Genomic DNA, 23,214 nt, shown 5'->3' with positions numbered 1-23,214 from the left:
TTATCCCACATTTCACAGTACAGAAACAAGGTATTTTTGTTGTTGTTTGTGGCTGTGAAAATCTCCTGTAATTGTACCTGCAGAGGTTGCTCCTGACACGGAGCCTAGGGCCCTGTTCTTTGGCAACTCACCCAAGAGGACCAGCTCCCGGGGTGGAAAGAGAGAGAACCGCAGACAGTTCCTGGCTCCCGTGAGGATGCCCTGGACCCCCCCCCCCATCCCCCAGCCCCCCATCATCTTCTGTGTCTGTCACCCTGTTGAGGAGCAGAATCACATGCTTGACCCTTTTCCCTTTTCTCATCCTGATCCTGTCCATTGTTCTGGGATGACTCCAAAGGAGACTGTCTGCTGTCCCTGTCAGTCCTTCTCCTATAACATACCTCTCATCCTTGTCGTGTTGCTGTTGATACAACCCTGCCTCGTCTAAGGCCTCTATAAGAACGTGCGTATTTCTGACCATTCTGTACTGGAAAACGGATAAATACTGTTCCAACTCACCAGTACTGGCGATCAGCATGCGGTGTTTTCATTCTTAAGCTTTAGGTCCTATATTATACTTGTCCCTTCTGAGTCTTACTTAGCCTGGGGTTTCATGGCTGAAGAAGTGTAGGCCTGGAATGCTGTCTTCTAGTTAAACTGTAGCCTGAAAAATTAAGATGTAAGTTAACTGCCGATCCGCCGCCCTAGCTCACCTGACTTTTCAGTTTCTGCTTTATTTAGCAGTCGTATCTCCATTGCGTACATCTCCATCTTCTCAGTGTTTAGTAAGGAATTTCTTAATCGGCTCTTTCTCATGAGGGCTCCTGGCTAGCTTATTGTCAGATCCATTGCACTTAACGGTCTTCCTGAATTCTTTGCGTTATCTAACTAATTTTTCCTCTTGCTGCTGGGCATGGTCGAACCACTGAAATTAGGCTAAAGTTCTATCAGTGTTTTTCTCTGGCTTGCAATATGACAGACTTATACGCAGTCATGTCCCTGAGCCCTCCGATGGGATTCTTTTTTGGGTTTTCTCTCTCCCTCTCTCTCTCTTTTTTAAAACCAGTTTTCTATCCGTTCTTTTCCAAGTTCTTCTTGGGTTCAGATGGTTTGCCTTATCCCCTCACTGCTAGACTGAAGCCACCGAAACACATGCACTTCTGAACTGACCTGGGTTGTGGCCAGCTTCACTGAAGAGACTTGAGCTGACATGGAAGTTAGTTTGTTTATTTAGGCTGTGACTTTTATAGCGCCCATCAGGCAAGTGCCTACCTGAATGTTTAATGTTTAAAAATAAAATTAAATATCAGATGGGAAGAGAAGCAGCCCAGGCTCTATCAGCCCTTTTCTTGCTAATACGTTTCTTTTCCCGAGTTCTCATTTCTGTGCCTCTTTCTTTCTTCCTTTGTCACACCCACCTTCTATCCCCATTCCCTTCAGATATTTTGAACGGTAACTCCCATTTACAATGTGGGGCTTTTTCTGTCCTCTTTTTCAGAAGTCTAGTCCCTAACAGTCTTTATGGTGTGATCTCAGTAAACAAAGAGCGTGCGCGCACGTGTGCATGTGTGTGTGTGTGTGTGTGTGTGTGTGTAGGAAGCCTGCCATATTTCCTCCCTGCCCCACAGAAAATGTGTTTTCTGGAAGCCCTTTTGACACTGAAGTGAGTGCCCACTGGCCCTCCCTTGCTGAAGTCTCCTGAGAGGAGAGAGAGAGAGAGGCCTTTATGCTTGTTGTCATATCTTTTGTTTCTGCTGATTATACACAAAGTAAGTTGTAAATAGCTCTCACACACCATGATTCCTTTGAGGTCTGTGCAGGAGGGGAGCTGTGCACTCAGCTTCAGCTCCCCCTGGGGACTGCAGAGGGTCCCTTCTGAGGCCTCTTACTTCCTGTTACAGCACCAGCAGACTGGAATTTAGATGGAGAGGAGACGATTACCATCCCATAATTAAACCTGTGGCAGAATGTTTAGAAATATTCACCCATCACTTTAGTATTTTTCTTTCTTTTTAACTTAAGTGTTTTTATTACTTTAAAAGCAAAATATATCAAGTTCAAAAAAGAATGAAAAGCGAAAAATCCCCTTAGTCTTACTTCTTTTCGGAGATAAAAATCAATGTGAACATTTTGTGAAAATCATTGTAGAGCTTTGTTTTAAAGTATGGCATTGAGACAGATAAAATGGATAAAATTGGAATTCCCCAAATCAATTTAATTTTATATTCCAATGAAAACGGTGGTTAGGTACACACCATATTTTATTGTCTTAATTTAAAATGGAGTAATGATAAAAGGTTAGACAATTTATATCTGCTGTTTCTGTCAGTCATTTTTTTGATCGCTTATAGCTAACTGGCTAACTCCTGAGGCTTCTAAATCAAAAGGCCTAATTGTCTAGGTGTGCCGTTATTAACTAATTAGGTTATCAACTTTTATATCCTTTGTATTTTCCTTGGTGCATTTTGATGAATTAGGAAACAGAGCTTGTCTTTCCTTTAAATTTTTTTCTCTGATAATTAACAACACTAATTGTGGTAGATGGGGTGGGGAGCATTATTAGATGATGAACCCATCAGTGAAGCTGTGCTGTTTTGGTTTGAAACTCAATTTCCTCATCTTTACAATATGGGAGTCCATTTTCATGGATCCTAATGGATTGTCTTCTGCTCAGAAATTCTAGGATTTTGAGTTGGAGAGGGCTGCCCATGACCCTCATAGTTCTTTTTCGTGATTTGGATTGTTGAAACGTTCTAGTAGACTGGCACAATTTCCTTCCAGCTTATTCACAGACCTTTTTGTTTTCTCTCAGAAACTGTGTATTTCTAAGTGTCTGAGGTTGTAATTGAGTATAATTGTAGTTGTTTAACTTTCTCCTTTCCTCTTGAGAATGTTTATAAAATGCATTCTATGAGGGTAAAGAGAAACTGGGAACTTAGTATTTGTGACACGGTCAGAAAATATCAGGGTAAGTAGGAGTTTGTTTTGTGTGCATGAAATAAAGTATTGTTTACACTTAATTTGCAATGTATACTCAGGCTCATGGAATCTGCTATAATCAGTTGTCACATTTATTGAGGTTTTATAGGAAGCTTTTTGGGGGAGTTCATTTTGCTATGGAATATTCTAAGATTAATTTTTTTCCAGTCCTTCCATCGCACCCTCAGGAGAATCACTCTTGCAGAACTCATTAGAGTGCCTCCATATGTCAACTGAGGGGTGGAATCAGCATCATTGTGTGTGTGACACGACACACATGCAGTGTCTCTACTCTTCTCCATGCCCCATTTCTTTCCCGTTCCTCAAGTTAGAGGATACATTCCTTTTTACATTGCCTGTATTGTCCTAGGCCAAAGAGTAAGTAGTAGATCTTGATTTCTTGTAACTTCTCTGTTTCCTTTTATTGTCGTCTTTGTGATTTTTTTCACATGAAACATCCACAAATGTCTCCAGAATGGGTACCACTAACTGCAATTGTTACATGGTTTTCATTACCTTCTTCAGAATATGTTCTCAATTATTTTCTTATTTTTTAAGTTTGCGCTTTGCAGCTTTCTGGCATGTGACTCTGAACTAGCTATTTACCTATTCTAAGCCTCGGTTTTTTTTTTTTTTTCATTTGTAAAATGGAGATGCGCATATCCCATAAGATGGTTGAAAGGAAAAAATTGGGTTAATCTATATGTAAGGTGCCACATGGTGACTGGCACATTGCAAGTGTTCAATAATTGTGACATCCCTCTCCTTCCCCTCTTGGGCTCCGCTGGTGAAATTTGTGGGTAAAGACTGGTTAAGTTCAAAGACAGATGACAATCTGTCCATTTCACCTTATGTAGATAGGCAGGAAGGAAGAAGAAGAGACTTGAAAAGAACGGGAGAGTTGAACCTAAAAATGTGTGAAGAGTTGACTGAGTGCTTTTTAAAAAAATTAGTGATGTTCGCTAGTGAATTTGCAAAGTGGAGCTTATTGAAAATTGTTTAAATTTGGAGAAGTGAACTGATTTGTGGGTCAAAAGAAAGAAAGAAATGCCTTCTATGGCAGCATGCTTGGCTGAAAACTGATCTCTGAAGAAAGAAAATTGATTGGCACAGATGATCCTAATTGGAATTAAAGAATAGAACAAAACAAAGCACCAAAGGAGGGCTTTGACTGGGAAAGAAGACAGGTGAGGTGAAGCCAATTGATGGATTGAGATTCAGTACATATAGATAGATGATTAATGAAGATAGTATGTGTTTGGAAATACTAAGTAGTGATTTAGAGAAATTTTTTTAAAAAGAAAAAAACAGGTTTAGATGGAATCTAAATTATTTTGTCTTAAAAATTTTAAAATGAAGTAAACAAGTGACAGTAGGCAGTATTTCAGGATGAGATTGACTAATTATATTAGAAAACTTAATTTTGAAAGGGAATCTTAGTGGCTTTCAGGGTGGAATTCTAGATATAGAGAAACATTCACTAAATTGTAGCTGTTTTGTTATCATTTTTATTATTAGAACAGACATCAAGTAAACCTCTTAAGTGTAATTTAAAGATAGTAAGCAAATAAAGAATAAATATTGATAAATAAAGTCTGCCTGTGCTAACTTATACCAGGAACAGGAAAAAGAAATTTAAACAGGTGTGTTAAGAGTGCAAAGGAACTTTAGGTATTATAGAGAGCAATTTTCTTAATTCCCACATAAACAAATTAAAAGATACAGGAAAAAATATCACTGACATCAGACAGAAAGTCTATTTCTTTTTCCCTACACTCATTTCTTCTTTTCCTTCCTTTTTACCTTCCTTCTTCTCTCCTCTTTCTGTCCACAGATATTTATTAAGTGCCTACTTACTGGTCCATGCTGCGGATGCAAGGGGGAATAAAATTCATCTGGATCTTTTCCTTTTTGGGATTTACCTTCTGGTCATTAATAAACTGGGATGTAGGATATTTACAATATATTTGACCTACAAAGTGTCAAAAACCTGGGAAGCCATGATGAGCTGTTCGAGAGCTGCAGTTGGGGTGTCCCTGCTTCTGCCTGGGTCAGGGGTGTTTGTGTGTGGTTCTCAGTAGCCTCCACAGCCAGCTTCTAACTCGGCCGTATTCCCCCAGGTTCCAGTGGCATGTGCTGGCAGAGTGCTGGGTGCAGACTTTTGCCCAAACCTGGAGGAGCCAGACCAGAGGCTGGAAGTCCAGGTTGGAGTCTTATTGTTTTATCAGTTGGGGGTGGTGTGACAGAAACAGTGGTCCCTGAAAGCCGTACAGATACATCAATGCCATGAGGAGACAGACTACCATTGAGACAGGTATAAAAGAGGGACCAAAGTAGCATATGTGCAGCAAAAAGTCCTTTTCAGGATTAGTTGTCTGTAACTGGAGACCATTCATTTATGCATTCAAGAAATAGCATATACTGCGGTGGACAAGAACGGGGTTTCTGAAGGCTGGCCGCCTAGGTTGACGAAGCAAGTTGTTGTGAGACCTTTGGCAAGTCACCGAACCTAACTAAGCTTTAGTGTTCTCGTCTATAAAATGGAGATTTATCACACGAGGTGATTATGAGGATTAAATGTGATGTCTATCTGGCAGTTAGCACAGTGCCTGGCATGTAACAGGCACTGAGTAAATATTAGCTTTCATCATTTGAAATCATCTGTCATGTGCTAAGTACTGTGCTAGGCACTGGGATACAGGGTGAACAAGTCATGCTTCCTGCACAATGATGGTCTCCCAGCTCAGGAGAACAGAAGCCATTCAGCTGGGCTCTGTATTAGAAAAATAGGACTTAATGATAAGTGTCTCCCCTCTTCACGGATTGGGAGATATGTCCTGTGGTATAACATTAAATTTATTAGCAAAGTACATTTTTCATGGAAGTATTGACTTGAAATTCTGTTCATTTTGTGTGGTCTTGAGGCATTAGAAGCAGTTTGGTATACTGTAAATTAAAAATATAAATATGACGTCTTGGCCAAAGACAAGTCTCCACTTCCATGTACCTTTTAATGTCTAAGGAATATGTGTTCCAGTGATGCAAAGATACAGGCTGAAGTTTCAACATGGATAGCATCTCCTAGCATGAGCAAAGTCATACTATGTTTTTAGGGCCTCCACTTGGCATCATTTTCTAAATTTTCAGACTTATGGGATGAGCATAGTGAGCTTGGTTTTAAAACATTTTTACTGATTTAGACACCCCACATGAGAAAAGAGAATAATTTTAAAAATTGACTCCTTCACAGCGAGAGTGAAGGTGGAAGTGGCGGTAGGAGGAGGTTTTAGTTTTTATGGTACTGAAGGGTACACATCTCTTGCACACCTGCTCTTGGCCTAGGGAAGACCACCTGAGCTCTGCTGTGCCACAAGCCGGTACTGTCTGGGTGGTGTATGGCTATGATACAACAGAAAAGCAGGTGTGACACATATGAGACATGATCATGTATTTCCCAGATTTAGAAAGCTAACAGCTTGTGTGTGACACATAAGTGCAGAGTGATGGAAGACTTTTCATGGAGAATAGTCTGACCCTTGACCTCTTTGGGTAGGACGAGTGATGTTCTTCAAACACATCACCTGGAATGGTCTGTCATGGGTGGTTGTTGGATAATCTGTTTTTGAATCTGGAGTTATAGCACAGAGATCAATGGGTTTTGCAGATGTGAGTGTGTGATATAAAACTGAAAGAGACCAATGGAGCACATTATTTTGGCATACCAAGGAAGAAGATGTATATTTACTTGTTTTAGTGAAACCCTAGTTGGAGGTAGTTAGATTGTGCAGTTAACAATTCAGCATGGGCCTTGCAAAGAAAACCAAGTTGCTGGGCAAAGAAATGAAAGTGCTTATTTTATTGGATTTCTTGTCTTGTAACACCATTTTGGCGGACTGAGTGGAAAAGTTGAATCCGTTAAAAGATAGTCGACTATGGTGAATTGGTAAATTAACTGGGACCCCCTTGAACCATCTCCTTCTCTCTTTTTTCCCCTTTCTTTCTAAATATGGGTTCCATACATTTTAATAATATCTGGTGTGTATCCATATTATGTCAGTCGTAAAAAACTTGACACTTCATATGTTCTTCACCAGCTAACAATTCCAGGAGTAGTTTTTAGCTTAGAGTCCTTTCATTCTTGCCATGGCATGTGTATTCTGGTCCTTTTTTTTTTTTTTTTTTTCCTAGAGAATGAGCCATTTCTTATTTTTCAGTCCAACTCTACACTCCAGGGAACTCACTATAGGACTTGCCAGAGTCATCTACTTTCCCTGCTTGGATCTCAGGCTTTCCCCCAGAGCCAGGCATTCTAACCACTAGAGGATTTGCTGTTTGGCCTCTTGATTCTGAGAGTGACCTCTTGTGCACCTCGATTTAGGAGCAATGGTTTGTTTATATCCTTTCTTACGGAGGATTTTCATTAGACGCACAGCGCCCATACCTGGTTTACTTTTGTATTTTAGCTGACGTGAGTTCTCATAACTGGTGGAACCCACTTCCTCTTCTTACCTGCTTCCTTTTAACCCTCTCCTTTTATCACTAAAATTTCAAATAGTTTAGCAACTTTATCATTTAATATTCCCAAGATCCCCGACACTCTTTCATGAATATATCTTTGGTTTTGAATGACTGTCATCCTTGAAGTCTATGCCTGACTTGACTTTTGCAGGGCAGCTGCTGTCTTTTTGTGTTAATATGCTTGATGTAGAAAAAATGGCTAGAAATCAACGTGTTGATTCCCTGTCTAACTTTGTTGATTTTCCTCAGTGGCTTTTGAAGTGGGTATGAAGCTGTGTACTTTTTTTTTTTTTTTTTAGCTTGGGAGGGTAATTGGTGTATAGTAGCAAAAAATTTTGCTCTTATGTAATTTTATGGGAAATCACTATTCTAGTTTAGACCTCCCTTAATTGCTGTTAAATATTTTATTTTTACTCAGAGAAAAGTTACTTTCGGACTCTAATTGTGCCTCCTCATGTATTAAGCTGTTACAGTTAGCCCAGCACAGTTCCTTTCTTGGTTGGGAATTCAAGATGTGGGGTTGACTTGGTATTTTTCACCACTAAAGTGCTTAGAAAATTAGAGTAAATAATGAACCAATATTTCAGTACCAGATTAGACACAATTGACTGTGATGTTTCATAAACCACAGACTCCTTTCTTCTGTGAATGCGTGAAGGATCACTTTTTTTTTTTCCAGACATACCGGGGTGCAAGTGTAAATTTCCATAAAATTTAAATGAGGTGCTTCCTGTAATTAATGAACAATTGTGGCTGCTCTCTAGTCTGCATTGTAATTAACCGTGATCAGGCTTGTTTAGTGATGACACTGTTCCTGTAATAATTTGACAAGCTACTGTGAATTTGCCAGGTTATTAAACAACCTGCAGCATTCACTTATGGAATCACAGGGACAAGCTCGGCGGCTGCTGCTAGTTAAATGCAGCATAAGGATGAACCAAAACCTGCCCATTAAAGTCTATCGATCACCATGAACAGATTTAAATTCCTACAATTTTGGAGAAGTTAATTAATTTTGTGTGGGTTGTCTTGAAAACTTTTTATTACATGGAAAACCTACTGGGGCAAAGCTGGTCGTTGTTATGGACTCATAATGAAGCTGGCAAATTTTCTGTGTTATCACCAGTGTGGACTAAACAGAATCTGAGGTTTCCCCTTCCCACCCTGTTAAATAGGTATAATTATTTAAACTGTTCCCTCCCCAAATTCATTCACGTTCATTCATTCACAACATCCCTCAGATAGAAGTTCACTCTTTTTTTGAGTACATGTTAGAAACAGCACATGACCTTATGCTAAACACAGTCACGTCACAGGTAGAGTGAGCAATCTCAGTGGACCGGTAACCTTATGTCCGTGGTCACTAGTGTACCCGCCTTCCCCAACCCCCTTCAGGTTCAGAACTGTTCAAAACCTTACTGTCTAGTTACTGTGGTGTCTTTCATTCAGATTCTGTTTATTGACTAAACCACAAGGATTCCTGCCCAAAGTACCAGGCGGTCTATGCTTGACTGATTTTGATTTTCTCACATCAGCCCTGGGGTTTATTTGAAAAAGGTACATACACTGCAGCTTTAACAAGGCAAGTGACTGCATGTTTTTGACCGTGGAGTAGAGTATATCTGAAGATCATTAAATTTGGGCGGGGGGAAGGAGGGTGGAGAATAAGTGTAGTAGTCATTGTACCATTGCAGAGTGAGAGTATGTGTGTGTGTGTGTGTGTGTGTGTGTGAGACACATGGTTTTTGTCTTTTCATCTTCTCCAAGAGCCAGAAAGTTTCCTGCCGTTCTCTTTCCAGCTATTGACAAATGATTGCCAGATGTGAGATCTTTGCAATGCGCTCTCCCTCCACAAACCTGCAGTGATGGGATATTTGATTCTCCCTTGCCCATTTCATCTCCTTTCCACATCTGCCAGGGACACACAAGCAATCCATCCCTACATGAGAGTTTAAAGTTTATTCAGCTCCTTTTTCCCCTCCGATAAAGTGTTTGGAGACAACAGAATGAGGTCCATATGACTCTCCCCCAACTTCACTGTATGAAATTAGTTGTTTATTTTACTTATCTACCTCTCCGTAATTGAACTATTTCATTTGAGTTTCGGTCCATGGAAAATTTGATGCAACTCTGGGAGTGCTAAGAGTTTCCTATTGTTGTCTGCTGGCTGTGAGTATGCCATCATCACGACTTCTTTCTGATCTCCTCAAATCTGATAAAAACTAGACTGTTGGTTTCATAGACTTCCTAGGAAAGTAATTTTAATAAATAACTGTCAAAATATTAAGTGTAGCATGTCTGGTAAAATTCAGTGGTCATTTAAGCTTAAAAAAGTCATCCATGAAGGGGAAAATCCAACTGGATTGGCTTGGTTAACTTACCCGGTATTTGTGTCCATTGTCAAAGTTAATATGAATGAGCTCCTAGTTTTAATCCCAAATAGCTAATAAAAGAGAAAGTACGCTGAGTTTTGGAGGCATCTGAAATTAGCCTGTGTAGGCCACACACATAATCGCTCACATGCACAGAAGCCTTTTGCATCTGCTTGGAATCTGTATTGATATTGATTTCTTTTTCTCATCTCAGTTTAAAAATATTTTTCAAAATGCTCTTATAGCTTGTGTTCCTACTATAGGGTGGGCTGACACAGGTGGCCTTTCAGTTTTCCTATTACAGTTTTTGGCAAACGAAAAGGCCCCTTATTCCCCGAATAAGATCAGCCTTTTTTTTTTTTTTTTTTTTAAACATTTAAAAAATAATCCATAAAATGTCTGCCACATGTTCTCTAGTTGATGGAAATGTTTTCCAAATTAGAGCTGTAGTATTGGGTTCTTACTGTAAAAGTGGTAGTGTGTTTACTATTTCTGCCACCCTCTTAGCTACCTGTAATTATACAGATTTATATTTTTGTGAGAAATTCAAACGATGCATGTAAGATAATTACTGTTTCTGAATTTTGTGCTTAGAAAAATTGTTTTTTGTTGTCAAGGAAAAAAGTAAATGGCTTTGCTCCTATTAGAATCAAAATAGGAAAAGTGTGAAGTCTGTTTTTCAGTGTGTTCTTTAAAAAAAAATTAACAAAATAACAGCAGACAAAACCTCACAAGAACAAAAACAAAAAACCAGCAGCCCCTGAAAAGAATAAATCCTACCAAGCCTAAGAAAAAGAGGTAAAGCAAACTCATCGTGACGTATATATGAAATGTGTGCAGCTTTTTCTGTATCAATTATATTATATCTCAGTAAACCTTACAAAGGAAAAACGGGGAAACCGTTTAGCACAAGTTGCCAAAATGTTGTGCGTTTCTATTGGAAGTGTCTGTTGAATAGCATAGGAGGTTTAATCGTAGTGGAAGATGTAGACAATGATAAGTTGTTCAAACTGGTCCCTCTCAGAAACAAGATGCTGATCATGATGAAGATGGTAAATTTAAACAACACCCCTTCCAAAACAAAATTACCAAAACCAATAAGTATCCCTGTGGAGAAATTTATATTTTCATTGTTCTTTGACATTCCCTGAGGCCTGACGCCATGCTAGGCACTCAGCGGTTGGAGGAAGATGGAGGCGCAGAGTTCTTTCATCAAACAGCAAGGTTAGAACTCCTGTGGCAGGAGCCAAGTTCCTCAGAGTTTAGATCACTTCACATAATTTGCCCTCGCTAATGCATTTGCTGGTTTCTCGTGTCTTCCTGCTTTTTCCTCAACATGGTTACTCTGGGAGGCAGAGAGGTGCTAAGCAATGGAGGTGTCATCCGGCCCATGTACCTAGGGAACGTCCTTCAGAGGACGACTTGTCACCAGCCGTCAAAGAAGAGAGTGGCTTTGTGGTCTCTGAACATCTGGCAGCGCTGCACAGGAAGCTGAGGGGGTGTCATTAATTGTGATGAAATAATTTAAACCATCAGGAATAAATGAGGCTGTTAAGCTAAGTTCAGATTCCATTTGCCATGCACATGTGTCTAGCAGCCTGTGTGCAGTAAAAAAAAAATTGAATTATATTAGTTCATGAGTAGAAGTGAAACATACTGTAAATGAAACAAGTTGCCGTGTAGTGATGACATCGTGTTGAACCACTTTACAGAGTTAGAGTTTGTAGGATCAATATATTGAAAGTGGTACATTATCTAATGAATTTTTATATAAAAGCATTCCTACGGTATTGAGGGATATTGTAAGGACCAGTGGTATATTGGAGCACAGAGAGGATGGGTAGGTGGATGGGTAGAAAGAAACAAGCCATCCCGTTAAGGCAGGGTGGGTGGGTGGGGTTCTTAGCCTGCTAAGCCATGCTGAATTGATTGATGCACAGCTTACCTTTCTATAGAGTCTGGCTTTGAGTACAATGTTCCGTGCCATTGCTCTGCATGCGTACCCCAGGCTGGAGTATACAGACATACACCTGATGTACAGATGATGTCCATACGTACATCAGGCTCTGATGATCAACTTTGGATGTCCCTTTGAGAGTTTCTGACACTTTGGACACAACTACATTGTTTTCTTGAGAATAAAAACAATTATCTTTGGTGATAGCTTACTCCTCAAGCAAATGAACCTATTTTTAGGCTTTGCACAATCGTGAAGACCGATTTGAAATGTAATTTTCAGGCCCGGTGACAAGAGGCAGCCCTCATTTCTTTCCAAAGGAAAGACTGTCAAGTTTGGAATGTCGGGGTATCTCTGAGGTTTTAAGCACTAAACTGAGCAGTGATGTGAAGGTTCCAACATGCGTTTCTAAAATAAAAGTCACTCCTTTACACATAAGCAAAGTTTTCAAACTTGAACTTTCATTTCAAAATAAACATGGGAATTCGAAAAATAAAACGAGACCATTTAGATACAGAAAGCATTTTTAAAAACCATCGGAGAGGTAATCCCGCTGTCAGATAGAGGCGATGGTCCAGGGCTCCGCAAGTCTTGGCTAAGAGCCATTTTCCTGCCAGCGTCTTCTCTCTCTTTGCTCTGTCAGTCTCCTCTCTCGCTCATTTCTCTTTTCCCTGTTGTGAATCTCCTTTTTTTCTTCTCTTTTTCCTTCTCCATTTTCTCTTTTCCTTTATTCTCATCCTTTTATATTCAATTCTCTTTACAACCTGTTCTCATTCTCCATCTTCTGTAGTGTTAAACTGCAATTGTGTTTTTATTTCTTGGTTTTCCTGCTACTAGTTAAAAGATTAGTATCCGCAGTTACTTAAATTTTAAACTTATAAAATTTAGGTTGCATTTTATACAAACTTGTGTGACCATTGGTGGTTTTTTTTTTTTAAGGAATATGAATGAACTTTGATTAGTTTTTTTTAAAAGGAATGCAGAGTACTCACTAAATTATCCCTTTCCTTGGACTCTTAAATGGGATTGTTTTGAAGGAAGCCAGAAATTTGTGGCTCCCAGTTACCATCTTCCTTCTTACACTGACATAGGAGGAAGACACTCAAACTGAAGCGCTTGAGTTTCCTAAGAGAGTAGCCAATAGTTAGAGTATTGCTTCTGTGTGCTTTGATCTTTGAATTTTGTTTTAATTGAATAAACAGAATAGGAAGACTTGAGTTCTTCAGATCTATCTTCTTGGCATTGTTGAACGGGATAAGGAGATAATCTATGTGTAAGGCACTATGCCTAGCACATAACTAATGGTGAATGCATTCTTATTATATAAATGCATTTTACTCGCTTCTGTTGGCTGAGCAGATAGAAATCAGGAAAATTTTTTTGCTGAAAATTTCACGTATGTTGACTATTTAAATATTATTCACCTTTAAGCAGTTTTACGATGTTTTTCCCCAAGAATAAGAAATCCAAGATGAACATAGGAACTTTTGAGCAAGATACTTACGTTTTTCTTCTTTTCTTGGAAGAAATCACTGCATTCTGTAGTGCATTTATTTGTTTCTCAAAACAAATAAGAAAATGATAGTGTACTTGTATACTCAGTAGTTGCTTGAAGTTTTCTTTTGAAAGTGTCTTAGGAAATACAGATAAAAAGTTTCATGAACTGAAGATTTTTTCCCTCCTTTTTTTATTTTAGTGGAGTGTGAAGTGGGTGCCCCTACATATTTTAGGACCTTCTTTATTCTTCTCCTGCTGTTGTTACTGTTACTGTTACTCTCTGCTTAAGGAGCATTAACATAGATTCTATATCTGGAGTTCTATATTTCAGGTACATTTTAGATTAAATAAACCTTGGTTGAATGACCTGAGAACTTAACTATATTCTGCATTCTCTCTCAATACTACCATTTCAGAGAATGTTATCTAGATTTCAGATGATCAACTTAACATAAGCTGTTTCATGTTGGAAACTGTCAGTATTAGGATAAGAAATGTTAAAGAAGACGCTTATTTTTACTTCATGTAAGTTTCTAAGTTGTAGAAGCTTCATACAAGGAGGAAGAAAAGATAGGAAAGCAGGAAGTATTTTAATTCTTGGCTTGAATAGAGAGAGTTGTGTGTTTATGTGGGAGTGTGCACATGTGTATGGATTTTGTATATACATACAACATATATCATTGCATATAAATCCCTATTTTTTTGTGTTTACAAGAATAGCTAGTGACGTTCTGTTCGAATATTTTGTGGGAGTTAGTCCTAATGAATAATTTACATTGAGAACATGTAGTCCCCTTACCTCCACGGGCAAAAGACCAGAAGAAACCTTTTGTTTGGGGAGACAGAGGAATTGCAGTTTGTGTGGAAGAGTCTTTAGGACTCAGTATTGCTTTTCCATGTTTCAGTCTGGAAATTATCTTTTTCAATCTGGAAATGATCTGAAGTTGTACAATCTAATGTCTTCATTTCACAGATTTGGAAATCAAGGCCCAGAAATTTTAAAAGACTCACCCAAAATTACATAGTGAGTAAAATTTCTCCATTTCTGATGTGTCAGAACAGAGCCTTTAAGATATTGTTTACTGGTTTTTCTTCCTTTAGAGTTTGTAAGTATTATGTAGCAGTGTTCTAAGTTTTTTCTCATCACAGGAAATTATTTAACTCACTGTGTGCCTTGTTCTGTGTGATCCGAGTGAACATGACGAATGCAAGGAGGCTGCAGTTTTAGGTCCCAGGGTTGGGGTCTTGGCAGCTTCCCCCACGAAAACAGATCCTTCTGCCTGATGCGGGAAGTGTGCTAACTTAATGTTAAGAAATGGAATGTTTGGGGCTGGCTCTTTTTTCTTTCATCTTCTAGTGTCAGTTAGTATAGAATTTAGGTGTTGGACAAAAGCTGACTCTTGAACCTTAAGAGGTGGAAATAGTTCCATCTAAATAATCCCTGTTTCAAAAGAAAAGTGCCATTACAGACATCTGAAGAATGGAGTTACCCAAGAATATAAAAGTGTTACTCTTTAATGTTCAATACATGCCAGTGGAGTTTCATGGAGCATAGAAGCAGACCTGGTCCCCTTGATCCATTGTTATTATAAAAACCATCTTTAAGTGCCTTTTTGGGTATGGTACTGTGTTTGCATCCTATAAAAAGTGAGCTGAATAGACAGGGTCTCTGCCCTCTAGGAGTTTATAATCAAAAACAGATAGTGTAGCTGACATCTGTTATTGTATTAAGGTCCTACAAATAAACATTGATCAAATATATAAATAAAAGTTTTATATCAAAGACAAGTAAAAACCTTTTTGCCTGCCTGATTAAATAAGTAAACAGACATCCTCGTCCCCACACTGAAACTATCCGTGGAAGTTGTAAAACGACTAAACTGGAATAATAGTGACACCAGGCTATTCCTTTATGTTGTTATTTTTTAAGGGTTTCAAAGAGTGCTGGCATTAGCATGATGTCACTGATAGCTTATTGTAAGGGGTCTGGATTCAGAGATGTTGTTTTGATCTTTCTGCTTCCGGAATTGGGATGAGTTGAATTTTCCTCGCTCTCTGGAATTTTCCCATTTCTAACTGTTGACTGGTGGTACCTGCTGTTGTAAACCAGCATCCTGGAGAGGGTACTTTAAAAATTTTATCCAAGCCCCCGATGTTAGTAGAAATGATATATATTTTTTCAATTAGCGGCTTTCCCCGCCTCTAAGTCACTAGAAACTGCATTAAGACTAATATAGGAATTTAAGATAGATGCTATAACAAGATGAACTTATATATCGAAAAGACTTTGAGGGGCTTATTAGTTAGAAGAGATAGATGGCCAGCTTTGGAGTGGACAGATCTGGTTGTTGAGTAAAGCTACACCAACTAAAATTAAACATATAAATATTGCCAGGGGGAGATAGGTATTGAGTTTGGTAAAATATTTTCTTTCTGCATGCTTCGACTTTAATGCAAAGTATTTTAACAGTCACTTCAGTTTGGAAGCGTGGGGGAACTGAAACAGCAACACTGGGAAGTCTAAACATGAACCCGTCTCAAAGTTCAAGACATTAAAAAAATAGCTATCCTACCCCAGTGTAGGTGTCTGTCTGTGTAAATTAAAGCATGTGGATGTATAAATTAATTAGAAGAACAGTCACTGATATAAATCAAACTGATGAAATGAGCATTGTTTATAAGATTATCTTGCTATTTAATCTCTTCTGTGTAAACTTGGCTGGTTAGCATTATGAAGTAATAATAGAATTAATGTGATGATGGTAGACTTCTTCTTGGTACAGGCCTGATCCTGCACGCCTTTCTCGACTGGGATTTGTGTATGTAGAGGACCATAAGAACTGGAAAGTTTAATTAGCAGGAATGTTCCTCCCCGAACCCTCCAGTTGTGTGGGTTTTTGTTGTTTTTCGTATCTCATGATGCTCCCTGGGGTAGTTTCTTCTTTTTGAACCACTCATCTGCTGACCCCAGAAGAAGAAACTGACTTCAGATAGGATTTTCTCAAAACTGTGCAAAATTCGTTATGAGCGCTACCTGCTGTCTTCCAGCTGTACTCTGCTGTGCTACTGAGTCTCAAATAAAGAGAAAGTTTTACTTATAAATGAAGCCATTAGGAATTTCTTGACTAAACAAAGTTCTTTTTTTCTTTGATCTGCAAAAGAATTTTATTTATAACTATTAGTTATGTAAGTTCATGTCTTACGCATGCAAGGAACATTCATTATCTTTTTGTATGGAATGGAAAGCAAGCACTCCTGTCAGCTAGAGAGCAGAAAGCAGAAACACTTATGAAAAAATAAAAAAACAAAAAACAATTAGGAATCCCAGTGCAAAGGAAATTTTTAATGTCATTATTTAGAATTTGATTCAGAACTTTTGCTTGGTGTTTTTCTCTTATTTACTCTGCTTACTTTCCTCATCCCCATCCCCCTGACTCCATGAAGCTGGTTTCCTTAAGTCCTCAAATGAAAACTTTGCTTTTGAGAAATTAAATCAGAGGTGTGCATTTTATTGATCTTGCTCTCAGGTTGCTTCACGACTCCATGACATTCTCTTATTCTTTAACAGAATATGACAGTGGTATCCGAAAATTTAACTAATAAATTGCAGGAAAAAAAAGTCACAGGTAATTCCCTCTTGATTTGCTTTTATGAATGGAGCCTGATGACTGGTGTTTTGCTGTTCCTACTTAATCTCATCTAGAAAATGGATTCAGAACGATGTCCTTTTAGGATTATGCACAGGGCAATTATGAATGTGTAACTTAAAATCTTAATTGTGATTTCATTTTGGCCTGAACAGTTAGGATTTTTTCCTTCTTTACTCGCCTGTGTTGATATTAAATGTTTCCAAATTGACAGATCAGATAGTTGGATAGATTATTTTAAGGGCTTTTGTCTCATCTTCATAGGAGTGCCACAGATCTTCCTGTCTCCACCATGATTATCTATGATGCCATAGCAACGTCCCTGGCTGTTGGCAGAATGTGTATTATTTCTGTGGTTTTGTGAATCAGTAACCACTAAAATATTTCAGACCAATCACCCGTGAATGATTTGTTTAGGGTTTTCTTAATGAGAGAAACTGTGGCGTAAGACAACCTCACAATACGTGTAAGGATACATTTTCACTGTTGCACTTGGCTCTTTTCTGGATTATGCAACTTGGATTTTCAATCTCTGTTGAACTATGCAGATTTATTTGATGGAGTTTGGGTCTGTTTCCTGGAAGCCTTTCAGGACAATACTTGTCAAACCAGAATTGAAATCAGGGTGCTGACAAGCCAGGCATATGGTGGGATAGGATGACTTCTGAGTTGAAGGAGTGACTAACAGTGGGCTGACTGCTCTCCTCTGCTTGCTTACTAGAGCCTACTTCTCAGTTCTTATAGGAAGCGGGTTTCAGAGAGCTGAGAAGACAGTATGAGACTACGTGTCCTGTTTCTAGTTGGGAGTGATACATGTGACCAGAGCCAATGAGAAGCTCTGGGGTATAGTCTGGCCCTCTGTCAAGTAGAAGCACTGGTGGTAAAAGTAAAGGGCTACGAGTTGCACCCCTCGGAATTTTTCTGATGAGTATGACTTCTCCATGGGCTGATTATTCTTTTGGATGGAAAAATGTAGCTCTATCCTTCCTATGCTTTCCTGGTTTCTCTCCTTTTATCATGTATCTTTTCCTTTTTACTGTGAGTTATGTCTCTCTGATCTCTTCATTTTGATACAGTCAGATATTATTTCATCTGTACATTTTAGGATGTCTTTTGGGGAGCTGACTTAACCTAGGTCCTCCGGCAGACAGATCCTGAGACAGTGACTTGTATAAAGGTACTTAATTTGAGTAGATCTCAGAGCAGGAATGGAGGACCAAGGGAGGCCAATACAAAGATGAATTATTGAGGTGATTAGTACTACTACTAATGGTGTTCATTCTCACTGAGGCCTTCTTAGGCATCTCATGAAAATGTCTCCCCCAAACATAGAATGGGGGAAATGTTGACCCATTGGGTCTCATTCTCAGTTGATCATTGTGGTTCTCTGAGCATGATCATTAACGCCCCACACTTCTGACTTGAGCATAAGCGTCTTCTTCCAGGTTGTCAGGAAGCCCGAGATACATGGGGCAAACTCAGAGTAAGACGCTACTTAGCTGTAAATGGGGAAGTTGGTTAATGTGGCTCAAGAAGAGGTGAAACAGAGGATTTTTAGTAGTGCAGAGGAAGAGCCCACTCTAGGAACCGATACTTTGTTTTTAGTGTGGGTTTAAAAGCCTGGAGTGCTCTGGAGTACTTGCTGTTCTGAATGCCTCATTTGTGGTAGTGTGCTTCTCAGGTGAGTTCAGGTGTGCCTTTACCCCCACCTTGTTATTTAAGAGGACTATTACCATTTTCCTCAATAATTTTAGCATACCACTTGGGCAATAGGCCATTCACCGTTAGGACCAGAGTCATCTGGAATAGGTAATGCGTTTCCCTTTCATGGACACAGGTCTGTTGCTTTATCCACATCGAAGCACAAAACATTTATAGGCCTTGCCCCAATTATATCCCATATCCTTGATTTTGAGAATGGGAGGAAAGTTGTCAACTGTGCAGCTACTCTTAATATTCTTCTTAAAAACAGAGTTGTTTAGCAGAATTCTGCCACAGGGTGATTTGGCTCGTTAAGATCTTCAAACGTAGACCCAAATCCTCACTGCGTTTTTCCAAATGGACCCAGGAACCCCAATAGATATAGTTAATGCTTCTATTAAACCGTGACATTGGATAGATTAGCAAAGATTTAGAGAAGAGTGTAAGGAAAAACTAAAAAGTAGCCCCCAGTGGGATCGAAACATTATGCATGTCTTCAGTACTTATGTGACAGAAGAATCTGTTTCAGAAACCAACTTCTAACAAAAGCAGTTGTTAGGCAGTTACTTTATGTGTTCTGTTCATTGTAGTTACTTCTTTTTATTGGAGTCATGGTCTAAAAATTATAAGGTTAACAACTATCGCGGGTCATGCAAAGTGTCCTAGCATTGACTCCAAGTGGCAGTTCAAGTCTCTAACACCCTTGACTTCTTTTAAGTGGGATGAACTGATCTTAATTATTTCTCTGTGGTATCTGATTTCTTTCCTTCCTGCGTGTTCCTGTTTTTACAGAAATACATACTGCTTATAGGAATGGCACTTTAAGGGTGGTAGAGAAGAACAAATTCTCTCTTTGTACAAATAGATGGAAGGGACGCCTTGCAGACAAAATGCGTCGCATGATATCTGACATCCAACAATTCCCTCCATAAGCTATTATATTTTTTAAAAGTAAAGGACAGGGACAGAAAACAACAGAGGAAGATTCTAATATGAATTTATAGCTGTTATTACATCCTCAGTAAACTGGGGTTGTTATCCAGTGAGACGTTCTTCTGCTTTGCTCCAATTTGGAACACACAGTACTATTTCAATAGAGAAAGAATTTAGTTTACTCTGCTAGAGCTTTCTTTTGGTTTGAGGGAGTTGAAAAATTGGGTGATTTGAGGTTAAGATACCTTAGCACCTTTAGGGCAAAATACAGCCTTAGGGGTGTGATAAAATATATCATCTAGGGGAAAAGGAGTTTTAGATTATAAGAAAAATGATTCCCTTTGTGGGCTCTTCAGGAATAATTTTCTATCTGTGGTTGATCACTTTCAACGTATGGCAATTGCTTTCCATTATAATCCCAAGCTCCAATCAATAGGTACAATATTATGCAGCTATAGTTACATTATAACCAAAATATGTCAAATGTGGTTTCTGAGTGGTTGATTTACAGTAAGTCTTCCTCAGTCCCTAAAGTGGGTATTATGACTAATTTGAACTCCCATAGGCTGAGGCATTTTTCTTCATAGGAAGACAGTGTGTGTTGGGTGTTGGGGGAGGTTTGTAGAGCTAGGAGGAGCAGTAAACCACTGTGTCAACTTATTCACATACAGATTGATCCATTGTCATCTCCTTTGCATCTGCATGGATTGTTGTGAATTATCTGCTCACCCTGGGAGAGACGTGCTCTGAATTCTAATAATTTGAAATCTGTGAATCTATTAAAACCATATTTGTAGCTCTAAAAAAATTGATATTCGCTGGGCAGTTTGCCCAACAAGAGAAAGTCAAAGAGATTATACACTTATCCTAAGTAACAGCAACCACCCTGCCAATTCTTCCTTTGAAAGAATACAGCAGACCCAAATTATACATCTACGGGTAAGGAGAGACAAGAAAAGAACTCAATATATCAAAATCAGAAAGTAAATTCCACAATAATGGTTACAATAATGTTTCAAGATGTGATTTCAGCCTAGGCCTAGTCATTGAACTAATCATAGTTTAGATGGGTTTAAAATTGTTTAAAGCACATCCTGAGGTTGTTAAATATATTTACCCCTCTCACTTGAAATCAGAGTATCCTCTCATAGACTAGTAGAACCTGAGATCACATGGGGCAGTGATAGCCACCTCATGGTTTGATGAAGAAAGTGAGACCCAGAGTGTCACAGGGACTTACTGTGGTCAAAACATGGTCTTGTGATTTTCCATCTGAAGATCTTTTCATCAGGTACCAAATTAACATATTTAGCTCCTACAGTATGTCAGGGGCTGGTGATATGAACATGCATAAGCCAGTGTTTCTGAGGGAGCTCTGCCATATGCAGTGGGTGCTAAGCTAACTTGTTAGAGTTGTACTGTCATCTTCCCAAGAGGTAGTTTCTGTCCTGTTTAGCTTTAGAGTCTCTGCACTGATGACCATCATGCCTGGCGCTTAGTAAGAAGGTCCCTAACAATTGCTTGATGAATGAGCGAATGTGATAAATGCTAATCTTTGTTCCGTGGAGTCACAGAGGACAGGCAAACCAAGGAAGAATTCACACAGGGGATAAAGTTTCAGTCAAGTTTTTGAATAGATGGTGTTTTTCTGTGGCAAATAGAGTGGGGAATCAGCAAGCTCAACTGGAAGACACTCTTCCTGAGGGCAAGAACCAAGTTGTGTTCATCTTTGTATACTGTATACTCTGGTGTCCAGCATGGCGCTTGGTACTTAGAGGGTTCCCCCAAAATGCACTACGTTGGTTTCTCTCTATATAAACTTGAAGTACACCTTTCTTTACTTTGCATCTTAAGAATCTTTTAAGTGTTGTGGTTTTAAAACATTTCTTGTTTGATTATATCTAAATGATATATGCTAGAGAAAATGAAATGTTACCAAAAGAATAAATCTCTCGTTCGGTTTAATTATGTCAATAAGAAGTTGAAGGTACTATTTGCTCAGATAATCCTCCCTGTGCGATAATTGGGAATCAACTTTCTTTCTTGGGCTGTTGAAGGTGACTACTTCAATTGACTGCATTTGGCACTAAGGAGAGTCCCGCTGTTCATTTCCGTTAACCACGTTGTTGATTATCTGTCCTATAACAATACTTCAGTTGTTTGCACTGCCTATCTCAGTTGAGTAGAGCATGGAATCAATAAGAGCCTGATTATGGATTTTATTCTTGTATGGGCCCGTTAGATTTGCAAAGGGAAAAACCCCTTGAATAAACATAGTACTCCAAATGTTGGTTAGCTGTTAAATAAATGGATGCTATTATTACAAGGGAGGACTTGGCTAAAGAAGGCAGATCATTGTATCTCATTACCATTCTTGGATAAACAACCAAAGCGTGTGTTCTAGTGACGGTAGTTTCGTAACTTTAACGTGTATCTGTGTGTCTGTGTGAGAGAATGAAATCTGTTTCTCTCTGAAATTAGTATTTCTCTCTCAATGGAAATAGGAAACCTACAGTGTTCCTGTTGGCTTGAAAATTTTTCAGAGTAAAATACCACCCTGATACTAGTTCATAAATATTTGAAGTTGTTTGTGAATTTTAAAACACTATAAACTCAAGCAGAAAAAAATATCAAAAGAAAGAAGCATCAAGCAAGTAAAGTGTCCGGGTTGAATTATCATGATTACATTAAAGTGAAATAAATAACATTTCTTCAAAACACCAGAATTTTCTTTTAAGGGATGTATCACCTCAAAAATATGTGTGAATCTTGCTTGGAATAGATTAGTGTAGATTACATCTTATATCAGTAGCCACGCAGACCAACTTGCTGTGTAGATAACACATTTGAATTGAGAAGATGTGTCAGTTTAGCTGGCTGTGTGTTGAAGTGTTTAGTACAGGATCACCCGACGCGTCTCAGTAATGAAAGCTGACCTATGGTTTCTTGAAAGATGTTTTTACTTCGTTGCTAAGATAGCGTGGATGTTGTTTACTGCATTGTCAGTTGCTGTGTAGTATTCAGATAATTGAAAGTATTGGTTAGTTACTTTTTTGTGCCTGTGTTTTTAAGCTGTTGTTTCTTGTTTTGGGGGGTTTTTTTGGTGAGGAAGATTGGCCCTGAGCTACCATTTGTTGTCAGTCTTCTCTTTTTGCTTGAGGAAGATTGTTGCTGAGCTAACATCTGTGCCAGTCTTCCTCTACTTTTTATGTGGGATGCTGCCACAGCATGGCTTGATGAGCAGTGTGTAGGTCTGCACTCAGGATCCAAACATGCTGAAATGGAGCATGTGAGCTTAACCACTAGGCCTCCGGGCTGGTGCCCTGTAGTTTCTTTCTTTTAATGAAGCATATTAATCTCTTTAATACCACCTGCCTGTTTTATTGAAGGAGTCGTGCTGTCGAGAAAAACAAACTAAAACATCTATATAGAGTTAGGAGAGAACATTTGTAGCAGAGATGACAGAGATCAAAGGAATGCCAAAATTACTGGAGTGAAGAAAACAAAGAATTGAAGAGGAGACCAAACACAGATAGATGGAGAAGCCCTCTGGCGAAATACAGCTCTGGAGGAGAGTATTTTAGAAGGTAAAACTTCATAGAAAAAAACATATTTTATAGGAAAAATATAC

The 23,214-nt window shown here is 38.8% G+C and overlaps 1 protein-coding gene across 15 annotated transcripts in view; it reads left to right on the top strand.

The window, feature by feature from the left end:
* BNC2 (basonuclin zinc finger protein 2) overlaps positions 1 to 23,214 on the top strand; it is a 416,429-nt gene that overhangs the window by 164,502 nt on the left and 228,713 nt on the right. For 10 of the 15 annotated variants that reach the window (XM_044757040.2, XM_044757042.2, XM_044757041.2 and 7 more), the window contains one exon: positions 5,079 to 5,162. The exons of the other annotated variants lie outside the window; for them this stretch is intronic. In XM_044757040.2, coding sequence (XP_044612975.1) covers positions 5,079 to 5,162 — 84 coding nt within the window. The remainder of the gene's footprint in view (positions 1 to 5,078; positions 5,163 to 23,214) is intronic. 15 annotated transcript variants of the gene reach the window in all.

The sequence above is a fragment of the Equus asinus genome, chromosome 23, assembly GCF_041296235.1.
Source record: "Equus asinus isolate D_3611 breed Donkey chromosome 23, EquAss-T2T_v2, whole genome shotgun sequence".
Lineage (NCBI taxonomy): Eukaryota > Metazoa > Chordata > Mammalia > Perissodactyla > Equidae > Equus > Equus asinus.
The sequence above is the reverse complement of the archived record's forward strand: the minus strand, read 5'-3'. Positions and strand labels throughout refer to the sequence as shown.